This window comes from Pelophylax lessonae (assembly GCF_965119305.1).
Source record: "Pelophylax lessonae genome assembly, chromosome: 11".
NCBI classification, from domain to species: domain Eukaryota; kingdom Metazoa; phylum Chordata; class Amphibia; order Anura; family Ranidae; genus Pelophylax; species Pelophylax lessonae.
The window spans coordinates 171612193-171624468 of record NC_138778.1 but is presented as its reverse complement, the minus strand read 5'-3'; the positions used below and the strand labels follow the sequence as shown (position 1 = coordinate 171624468).

The following is a 12276-nucleotide window of genomic DNA, read 5'->3' as shown; positions in this document are numbered from 1 at the left end:
AGAGCCACACCACCGCTCTCACACTGGAGAGCCTGACCCCCCACTCTCACACTGGAGAGCCTGGACCGCCGTTCTCACACTGGAGAGCCTGACCCCCACTCTCACACTGGAGAGCCTGGACCGCCGTTCTCACACTGGAGAGCCTGGACCCCCACTCTCACACTGGAGAGCCGGACTGCTGCTCTGTCACTGGAGAGCTGGACCGCCGCTCTCACACTGGAGAGCCGGACCACCGTTCTCACACTGGAGAGCCTGACCCCCGCTCTCACGCTGGAGAGCAGGACCGCTGCTCTGTCACTGGAGAGCAACACCGCCGCTCTCACACTGGAGAGTTGGACTGCCTCTCTCACACTGGGGAGCTGGACCGCCTCTCTCACACTAGAGAGCTGGACCGCCTCTCTCACACTAGGGAGCTGGACCGCCTCTCTCACACTAGAGAGCTGGACCTCCTCTCTTACACTGGGGAGCTGGACCGCCTCTCTCACACTGGAGAGCCGGACCCCCGGTTTTCACACTGGAGAGCCGGACCCCCCGCTCTCACACTGGAGAGCCTGGTCGCCGCTCTGTCACTGGAGAGCTGGACTGCTGTTCTCACACTGGAGAGCTGGACTGCTGTTCTCACACAAAGTGTTCCTTCCACAACCCAAAAACACTGTAATATGCTCATTGGCTCTTGTGTGTCTGTAAACTGTAGACAGAATATTAAACTGTTAGCTGCTTTGGCTGTATGGACTGAAGTTAACAAAATAAGTACTTTATAAAACACTGATCACAGAAAAGGCAGCCACAGATGCCTGCCGGAGGGCTGATCAGAAAAAAAACAAAAACTAGTTGGTTCCTACATCCACACAAGAAAGGTGGATAGAGAAATCAGCCCTGCTGAGAGAATACATTCTGACAGCAGGAATCCTCTGATCGGCAAAAGTTTTCCTTTCTCAGCAGTCAAACAGTCGACTTTTCTCAAATGGGGTGGCCATACATGAATTGAAATTCAGCCGATCCCTGCGGAACTAGATGAATTTTGATCCATCTATGGCCAGCTTTATACTTAAAGGCATGCTAAAATGATCTTTTAAGCAATATTCTTATAAGGGATAGTGCTGCTTGAGATGTCACTTTAGCATGCCTTAGATACTATTGCAGTTGACTCTTGATTTGCAACTTGTTCAGCTGGATTGCTGACTTCAATCCTTATGTACAGAGAACTAACATATTTGCCTTCAGGTCTACATATATAATATAATATAGATAACAAATACAGCAAAGAAAGTAAAACTGTGAAACGCACATAAAAATAATTTTATTTAAGTGTTACAATACTATCTCAAAGCAACATCACAGAAAACATGACTCTAAAATTTTGTTTTGATTTAAAGCTGATCTCCAGACAAACCGTTAAATACATAGGTAAAATATGTCTACAGGAACAGTTTACCTGGGAAAGGTTTTGTTATTCTGTCCAAATGATGCCTGTCACCCCTTCCAGCCATCATACTGTAGCCAGGTCCCGGATTTCTCAGATTATCCTGCAGTTAAGCACCAAGCCTGGTCCAGCCCAGCCTCTGGTTGGACAATGAAGGAGAAGAAGCACACTGAGGGCACTCGGGCTCATAAAGGTTCGCCATCACTGGTCTAGGTCCCTAGTGCCCAACACACAACCCATGGGTCACATTCAACCCACTGGCCCTCTATATGCGCTGATGATGACCTTATGGGCACCAGTTAGGGAGCATATTTGCAGTGGCACCCGAGTGCTGGAATGCTTTCTGTATTTCAGCACCCGACACCAAAAGAGGAACTGTACTGTGGGGTGAAGTTATCTGCCACAGAAGAAGTAAAGTCCCAGCCTAGGGAGAGAGAGAGAGCAGTGCAGGAGAATGTAATCAAGTAAGTGATCACCAATGCAGGGGGGTGAGGGGTTGATAACTTTCACAGCCACTGATCACCAAGGGAGGAGGAGGGGGATGGGGGGGTTGTTAACTGGTACTGCCATGACCACCAATGCAGGGAGGAGGGATCGGGGGACATTACCTTTCATTGCCATGACCACCAAAGCACCAATCACCGTCATTGACCACCATTGCAGGGGGATGGGGAGGGAAATTTCACTGCGTGTGTGCGTGTGTGTTAGTGGTGGTCAATGGTATTGACACCAGAGCTGGGGGCTATTATTGCAGTCACTGACATCAATGTTGGAGATTTTTATTGCATCCACTGACACCAATGTTGGGGGTTGTTTTTCGTTCACTGACACCAATGTTTGGGGTTATTATTTACCCACTGACACCTATATCGAGGGTCATTATTGCATCCACAACATCAATACTGAGGGTTAATATTGCACTCACCGACATTACTGATGGGGGTTATTATTGCGTCCACTGACATCAATGCTAGTGATTATTATTGTGTCCACTGAAACCAATGCTGAGGGTTATTATTGCACTCACTGACATTATTGTTGGGGTCATTATTGCGGCCACTGACACCAAGGTTGGGGGTTATCATTTCATCCACTGACATCAATGTTGGGGGTTATTAATATGTCTACTGACATCAACGTTGGGGGTTATAATTACGTCCACTGACATCAATGTTGGGGGTCATTATTGCATCCATTGACATCAATGCTAGGGGTTATTACTGCGCCCACTGACATTAATGCTGGGGGTTATTATTGCATCCACTGACTTTAATGATGGGGATAACTAACACCAAAGATGGAGGTTATTATTGCGTCCACTGACACCAATGCTGAGGGTTATTATTGCATTCACTGACATTAATGATGGGGGTCATTATTGCGTCCACTGACACCAATGTTGGGGGTTATTATTGCGTCCACTGACATCAATGTTGGGGTTTAGTATTAAGTCCACTGACATCAATGTTGTGTGTCATTATTGCCTCCACTGATATTAATGTTGGGGGTTATTATTGTGTCCACTGACATCAATGTTGGGGATTATTATTGTGTCCACGGACATCAATGTTGGGGGTTAATATTGCATCCACTGACTTCAATGATGGGGGTCATTATTGCATCCACTGACATCAGTACTGGGGACAATTAATGTGTCCACTGACATTAATGCTGGGGGTTAATTATTGCATCCACTGACATCTATGATGGGGGTATTGTTGCACTAACTGACACCAAAGTGGAGGATATTATTGTGTCCACTGACACCAATGTTGAGGGTTATTATTGCACTCACTGGCACCAATAATGGAGGTTATTAATACACACACTGACACCAATGATGGTGATATTATTACAGCCATTGACACCTATACTGGGGTTATTGTACTACACCTTCTTCAGTGTGCATTAGAATACGCTGCAAAAATGCAACAGGGCTGACATTTTTGGGCGTTGAGGTGCATTATAGCCCATTCATTTTAAATGGGCTGCCTAACCTGTAATGCATTGCAATGCACCTCAATGCGCTGCTAATGTGTGACCCTTTGGATTTGGCAGGTGCCGCACTTGAGGCCCTCTAGTAGATTCAAATTGACCACCACTGGTCTAGAGTGTCCAATGAGAACAAATAATGGGGAGATTTACTAAAACTGGAGCAAACAGAATGTAGTGCATCTATGCATAAGAACCAATCAGTCTCCAGATTTTATTGTAAAAGCTTAATTGAACAATCTGAAATTAGGAGCTGATTGGTTACTATGCACAGCTGCACCAGATTCTGAGCGCACCAGTTTTAGTTTTCTCCATAGAGGCTAAAAGGGCCCCTACTGTGCAGGCACACATATCAAACATTTGGCCTCTCCTTGACACCGTATTGCTAAATGTCATGTGTATTCCGACACATAACTGTTCCCTGGTTGGATCATGAATCTAATGTTAAAAATATTTATTAAAATAAGTGACAATGTAATCCAGGCCCACTCGCTATGGGCTGGATCATTACTATATATGGAACAAGAAAAACAGTGCAAAATGAGACCAACAGCCTATCTGGGATAATGTCTACCCATTTATCGTGTTTCTATTTTCTTAGTAGTCAGGAAAAACGTCAAAGTCTTGAAATGCGTTTGGTGTAGGAAAAAGAGAAACAGAAAGCTGCCTGCCCTCTGTACCCCTCCCGGAGTTCTTCTGAGAAATCGCTGTGTCTAGCAGTCTGGAGGAGGAGGAAGGTCATCCAGAGGAGGAGGAGGACACGGTGGGACATCAGGAGCTGTACAATGAACAGATATAGTCAGGCTGGCTGCTAATACACAGCAACGCACAATCAAACATCGATAATCAATATCTGCGTACTTATAGGACCTAATAGATGCAGGAGAACTGTCTGTGCTGTACATAGCACCCAAATAATTACCTTCAAACACAGACTATCAAGACAATATCGTATAACTAAAGACAAACTTTTTTTTAGTTTTGGATAGAGTGGAGAGGGATTAGAACACCTGACAGGTTTTTATTGCTGTTCCTGTTAGGGAGATGCACCCTCTCTATTTGTCCCGTTATAACCGAAGAAAGAAAATTCAGAATTTTGGGTTGTCACTAGTGATGGGCCGAACACCCCCTGTTCGGTTGACACCAGAACATCTCGAACAGGGAAAAAATTCTTGCATACATGCAAACTTTATTAAACTCTATGGGACACAAACATGAAAAATCAAAAGTCCTAATTTTAAAGGCTTATATGCAAGTTATTGCCATAAATGTATGGGGACCCGGATACTGCCCTGGTAGACATGTATAAATGCAATAAATTTTTTTTTCAAAACAATCGTTTTTACAGGAGCAGTGATTTTAATAATGCTTAAAATGAAACAATAAAAATGAAAAATTTCTTTAAATATCGTGCCTGAGGGGTCACCTTAATGTGCCTGTAAAGTGGTGCATTTGTGCCATGTATGTAGCCTGCTGCATCAATACTGACATTTTTAAAGGAAAATATATAATTTAAACTTGCTCGCGACTGTAATGTATTGTCGGCTCCCAGCCATACAGAAAAAAAAACATGAAAAAAAAAAACGGTGTAAGATCCCCCCCCAGCCCATACCAGGCCCTTCAGGTCTGGTATGGATTTTAAGGGGAACTCCACGCCAAAAAAAAAAAAAAAGCGTGGGGTCCCTACCAAAATCCATACCAGACCCTTATCTGAGCATGCAGCCTGGCAGCTCAGGATGAGGGGGACGAGCGAGCGCCCCCCCCCCCTCCTGAACCATACCAGGCCACTTGCCCTCAACATGGGGCGGGTGCTTTGGGGTGCTCCTCCAAAGCACCTTGTCACCATGTTGATGGGGGCAAGGGCCTCTTCCCGACAACCCTGGGCGGTGGTTGTGGGGGTCTGCGGGTGAGGGGGCTTATCGGAATCTGGAAGCCCCCTTTAACAAGGGGGATCCCGATTCCCAGATCCTGCCCCCCCCATGTGAATGGGTATTGGGTACATCGTACGCCTACCCATTCGCCAAAAAAGTGTAAAAAAGGAAAAACCACATAAGACAAGTCCCAAAAACAACAAAAGTTGTTTTTGCAGGTCCTTTATTAAAAAGAAAAAAAAAATAGTGTCCCTCGATGTGAGTCCATCGTCAATCACGACACCTGCCGACCCGAAAAATAGACAACATTTCAAAATTGCTTTGCCTCTTTGCCTGCTTTGCCTCTTTTGAGGCTACCCACTGTATGCCGCACTTCAGCTTTGACAGCTGTTTTATAGGCAAGGGGTGTGGCCACCCGTTTACGCCACCTGTTGGCACTGCCCCCTTCTGACGTCACATGACATTTTTTCTATTTTTCGGGTCGGCGCGTGTCGTAATTGACGATGGATTTATATAGAGGGACACTATTGTTTTTTTTTTATTTTTAATAAAGGACTTTATTAGTCAAAAACTGTCTTATGGGGTTTTTCCTTTTTTACATTTTTTCGGTGAATGGGTAGGGGTACTTGCTAAAGGGGGCTTCCAGATTCCGATAAGCCCCTCACCTGCAGACCCCCACTACCACAGCCCAGGGTTGTCGGGAAGAGGCCCTTGTCCCCGTCAACATGGAGAGGGGGATGGGCTTTTTGGATCAACACAGGGACCTGTGATCGTAAATAGGGAGAACACAGGAGTCCTGTGATGATAACTGACAGAACAGCGGTCTGCCATGTTTACAACAGCAGATTGTCGTTCTGTCTTCCCGGGGAGTAATTTGCGGGTGCCCGGCAGACATTGCGGCCGCCGGCCTCGCAGATCAGCTTCCCCATCTCGCGAATCACCGCGTGCGCATCCCCCATGCTCATGCCCGACGAGCGACGTATGGGTACAGCAATTCACGCAGCCGAGCCAGTATATCTGCGGCAGGCGGTCAGCAAGTGGTTAAAGGGTGCCTATACTGAGATAAAGAAGGAAGCTGCAATTGCTGAATTCTCCTTAAAATGCTAATTGCCTGTCTATCATCTCCATCCAATAGCTTCAATACTTTTTACGTTATTCCCTCGTAACAAGGGGGAATTTCTGGAGTTCTGACTTCAGTTTGACCTGGTTGGCTACGTTGGAATTCTGGACCGGTGATTCAAGGTGATGAAACTTTAGCAGCCAGTCAACTAGCAACCTCTATATTTGGCTACAGATGTTAGTAACTTGGCTGTCATTCTGATCCTCTGGTTTTGAGACCTACTCAATCACCTAAGAAGAACAAGTATATAGACCAGGATTTCAGATGTCCCTTATGGTCTGCTTGTTCTGGTTTGAGGAGACTCAGAAAGCTTAGAATCCAGAGGGTCACACTGACAGCCAAAAAACTAAGGAAAACAGTGCTAAGTTCTTAACTTGTTCTGCAGCCTGACTGTATAGCAAATACAAATCCAAGGCTTCAAACGGGCTTTAACAAAAGCAAAGTGTCTGTGTTTCCTAAACCAACCTATATTCGGGAAAGGCCTTTTTTTTACTTAATTACATGTATCCCAGGCCCCTAGTGATTATAAATAACTCAAGGTTAGTTACCAAAACTGACATACCATTTCCAGCTGGCCAATAGGAATCTGTTATTTCATAGTCAGGGGCGGGAGGTGGTGGCAGAGAATCATCAATATATTCTGCAAGTGGGTAGCTGGAAAATTGAGAACCTGGAAAACAAGGAATTTTGTTAGTTAAAGATACAACCTGGCTATAGCAAACACTTAGAGCCGGTTCACACTGAGGAGATCCGACTTTGGGGGGGCGACCTGTGAAGTCACGTGCACCGCTGTGCACCGCGACTTCGGCGTGACTTGCAGAGACTTCACATAATGGAAGTCTATGCAAGTCGCTCCCAGGTCGCCCCAAAGTAGTACAGGACCCTTTTTCTAAGTCGGAGCGACTTGTGTCGCTCCTATTAGAACGGGTCCTGTACAACTCAATGGACCACGACCTACCGCGACTTGTCAGGCTGGCAAGTTGCCTGACAAGTCGCGCTAGTCTGAATGGGCTCTTAACCTTCCTAGCGGTATTCCCAAATGTGACTCTGGGTTAGATTTTAGAGCCAAAAGCGGTAACCCCGAGCCACACTCGGGGTACCGCTAGGAAGATCGATGGATCCTGGTAGAGGTTTTACTTACCTTTTCTCCGGGATCCAGCGAAGAATGCGGGCAGTCAGCGGCGGCGGAGCTTCCTCCCGATCGTCTGCGAGCCCCGGCTTCCGTCTCCGGCGACGTGACGTCCGCCGGGGGGTGGAACCGGCGGCAAATTCAAACACACAAGTTTATATATATATATATATATATATATATATATACGTAATTCTTGTGAATGAGCAGCCCAAACCAACTGTATACATTATATATATATATATATATATATATATATATATATATAATATATATGTATACATAATATATGTATACATACATATATATATATAATATATATAATAAATGTATACAGTTGGTTTGGGCTGCTCATTCACAAGAATTACATGCAAAATGCACCTAAAATCCAAAAGAATCATGGGAGGTTAAAGGATAACTTCACCTTTACAAAAAAAAAAAAAAGCTAATTTTGTTTTATCAGGTAAAAAACACATTTATCATTTTGTTTGTAAAGGACCTGTAAAGCATTACACCTACGATCAGCAGATTGTGGGTGTAATGCTACGGTCCTGCAGACTGTCTGTGTGTCCAATACAGCCAGTAAGTTGCACTGGGGTTTATTTACTAAAGCTAGAGAGGGCAAAATGAGTCACAATTCTGCAGAGAAACCAATCAGCTTCCAGGTTTTATTACTAAATCTTAATTAAACAAGCTGAGGTTAGAAGCTGATTGGTTTCTCTGCAGAATTGTGACTCATTTTGTCCTCTCTAGCTTTAGTAAATAAACCCCACTGCGACAGGAAGACCTAATGAACTACACCGTGAATGGATGATGTGGCTGGAGTCCCACACGGCCGCATTTTTTGCAGATTGTGACAGCTAGAGAAGACCCCCGCTAGGAGATCGGGGGAACGGGGGGCTATGGGAGTAACATGTTACAAAATGTGAACTTATCCTTTAAAACTAAACTTGGTATCAACCTCTTGTACAGCAGAACTGGACAATGAGAAGAAGCTCAACACGGAACTGCTCCTTCTTTCACTGTCCAGTCACAGGCTGGGGGGGGGGGGGGTCCATAAGGAATAGGTTGAATGATGTGGCCATCAGGTGGCAGAAAAAAATTACTCCTGAGGAAGTCTCTAGATTAAGGCCCCTTTCACACGGCTCTGTTCCGTTGACGGAGCCGTTCTGCTGAATGGGGGATTGATCTACCGATCCCCGCTGAGCAGGCAGATGACAGCTCCGTCTCTGCTCTGTGTGCGGAGAAGGAGCTGTCAGAGCCCCGCTGTCCCCTATGGCATAGTTGCCAACATTTGAAAAAAATTTCCAGGGACACTTTGCAGCACAGCTATCAATTACTTACCACACCCACTTCCCCGAAGCTCCGCCCACTCTGCATAATTAATCTCCGCCTACTTATCAGATTATAGGGTCTACTTCATAAAAAGAGAATTACAGGAATTTGAAAAGGGAATTGAAAACTTGAGGCCAAAGTAGCAGAGTTGGAATAATTCTCCCATTCAGCTGCACTACTTCTGCCTAAAGTTTAAAATTCTCATCACGAATCCCTGCAATTCTAAAGTGTCAGCTTGTCGGAAGGTGCTCTGCCTCCCCCTGCTGGCGAATTTCGGAAAGTGCATCATGCTGACACCCTGCCTCCGGTGACACGTTAAATTTGCGACAGGCGGGAAGAGTGAGCAGGCACCCAGAGAGAGACAACCTGCTGCCAGAACTACAACACATAGCTGGGGTGAGAGCGACACTGTGTGGTTTTGATGATTTACATTGTCCCTGATTAACAGGGACAATGTAAATTACCCGGGACAGGCTCCTATTTTCCGGGATTGTCCCGGGAAAAACGGGACATTTGGCAGGTATGCCCTATGGGGGAATTGGATGAGAACGGACCGCCTGTCCGTTTTTATCCGATCCCATCCTATCTGCTGGACGGATGGGAAATAGGGTTTCCATCCGTCCGGATTTGACGGACAGGATCGGATCGTATGGCAGCGGGTGTCAGCGGACATGTCTCCGCTGACATCCGCTGCCCCATAGGGATGCATGGAGCATACGATCAGATCCGCCTGAAAAACTGGCAGGCGGATCGGACCGTATGTGTGAAAGGGGCCTAAGGGTAAATATTGCAGAAAAAGCTGGCTTTGGTTTTTTTTTTTTTATTTCTTAATAATAAATTCAATAATTTACAGACTGGATAAAGCTTTGGTGTTCTGTAATACATTGGGTAAATAAAGAAAGCATTTTATAGTGGTCTACACATCTGATCAAAGAGCGGAAAACTGAGGAGCAAAGATGGACAAAGGGCTCCAAAAAATCGATAAAATAGACATCTTATTCTGTCTGTCTGTCTGTCTGTCTGTCTGTCTGTCTGTCTGTCTGTCTATCTATCTATCTATCCTGCCTGCCAGACAGTTGGATTGGAAATGTATGAATGGGATGTAGGCAGGGTTGGTGTATGGTTTATCTCATACCATTTACTTTAGGCCAATGTGTATCTGTCTTTGCATAATCAAGAGTAGGAGGTGGAGGGAGAAACTCCTCAGTATTTTCTGTAGGTGAGAAGTGGGAGAGCCGGGCATCTGAAAAAAAAAAAGAAAAAATGATTAAAAAAAAACTCACATTCATGGACACACATACTAGGACCAATTTAGACAGGAGCGAATTAACCTACCAGCATGTCTTTAGAGTGTCTGAGGACACATTGTTCTAGCACATTTTAGGCACGGATATGGATGAGAAGGCCTGGCTCGCATTCTCCGCTCTAATTCGTCCCACAGGTTTTCTATCAGGGTTGAGGTCAGGCCTCTGTGCAGATAAACCAAGTTTCTCCACCCCAAACCCACTCATCCATGTCTTTATGAACCTTGCTTTGTGCACTGGTCCAAGTCATTTGGTGGAGGGGGGATTATGTTGTGGGGTTGTTTTTCAGGGGTTGGGGTGGCTCCTTAGTTCCAGTAAAGGGAACTCTTAAGGCGTCAGCATACCAAGACGTTTTGGACAATTTCATGCTCCCAACTTTGTGGGAACATTTTGGGGATGGCCCCTTCCTCTTCCAACATGACTGAGCACCAGTACACAAAGCAAGGTCCATAAATACATGAATGAGCGAGTTTGGGGTGAAGGAACTTGAATGACCTGCATAGGGTCCTGACCTCAACCCTATAGAACAGCTTTGGGATGAATTAGAGCTGAGACTGCTTGCCAGGCCTTCTCGTCCAACATCAGTGCCTGACCTCACAAATGCGCTTCTGGAAGAATGGTCATATATTCCCATAGACACATTCCTAAGCCTTGTGGACACCCTTCCCAGAAGAGTTGTAGCTGTTATAGCTGCAAAGGATGGGCCAACTCAATATTGAATTAAGACTGGGATGCCATTAATGTTTATGTATGTAAAGGCCCAATACTTTTGGTAGTATAGTGTATATCAAAACCTGTCCACTTCCATCCCCAATGTGTTTCCCCTCACTAAGGACTTAATCTTGAAGTGGTGTAAAACTTGACAGGCGGGACTATATGTTGTGAATCCCCTATTTAATATATTTAGGCTGGTTTTACATTGATGACGGCATCATTGTATAATATAAGGTTGTTATGCTTGTACTCATTGTATTATATTGCTGTAAAAACTTAAATTATGTAAAAAAAAAAAAATAATGGTTTTAACCACTTCCATACCGCTGGACGTCCTGGGCTTTGAGTGGGGGATATCTAAAGGATGGGTGCAGCTGCAAGCATCATTCAGATATAATTTTTTTTAACCGGCAATTCTCTTTACCATAAGAACATTTATAGCAGCTTTTCAGCCAGTTGATGGTTCTTACGGGCGGTGGGAGGGGACATCCCAGCCTCTCGCCACCCTCTGGTGCTTCTACCGGCTCCCCCGTGCGATCAGCTAGCCGGAGAAGGAATCCGCCACCAGCAGAAATACACCATAGAGAATACCAAGTTGTAAATACTGCCGTGATCTCGGCTAGATAGCCGAGATCGGTTATTTTTTTTTTTTTTGATCTCAGGCTTTCCAGCCTGTAGGAGAGATCTGAGGTCTTACTGACCCCAGATCTCTCCATAAAGAGGACCTGTCAGTCACTGTTCCTATTACAAGAGATGTTTACATTCCTTGTAATAGAAATAAAAGTGATAAAAAAAAAAAACAAACAAAAAAAAAATTAAAGGGAAAGGGTAAAATAAATAAATAAATAAAATAAACAAAAAAATAAATAAATTTAAAGTGCCCCCGTCCCCGCGTGCTCGCATGCAGAAGTGAACGCATACATAAATCGCGCCCACATATGTAAACGGCGTTCAGTCCACACATGTAAGGTATCGCCGCAAATGTTACAGTGAGAGCAAGAACTCTAGTCCGAGACCTACTCTGTAACTCTAAACAGGTAACCTGTAAAATGTTTTAAAGCGTTGCCTATGGAGATTTTTAAGTACTGAAGTTTGGTGCCATTGCAGGATTGTGTGCAATTTTAGAACGTGACATGTTAGGTATCTATTTACTCGGCATAACATCATCTTTCACATTATACAAAAAAATTGGGCTAACTTTAGCATTTTTTTTAATTCATTTTTTAATTTATGAAACTGTTAAAAAAAAAAAAAAAGTGTTTGAAAAATTGCTGGGCAAATGCTGTGTGACATAAAATGTTGCAATAACCGACATTTTATTCTCTAGGGTCTCTGCTAAAAAAAACATAGATAATGTTTGGGGGTTCTAAGTAATTTTCTAGCAAACA

At 44.5% G+C, this 12276-nt stretch overlaps 1 protein-coding gene across 1 annotated transcript in view; it reads right to left on the bottom strand.

Annotated features, from left to right (window-relative positions):
• Window positions 1–3633: 3633 nt before the first annotated feature.
• The window catches only part of ABI3 (ABI family member 3), an 85217-nt gene continuing 76574 nt past the window's right edge, over window positions 3634–12276 (bottom strand). Inside the window, exons 7-9 of the mRNA XM_082271933.1 lie at window positions 10006–10113; window positions 6969–7076; window positions 3634–4193 (exon numbers count right to left, since the gene is read on the bottom strand). Coding sequence (XP_082128059.1) covers window positions 4129–4193; window positions 6969–7076; window positions 10006–10113 — 281 coding nt within the window. The 3' untranslated portion in view covers window positions 3634–4128. The remainder of the gene's footprint in view (window positions 4194–6968; window positions 7077–10005; window positions 10114–12276) is intronic.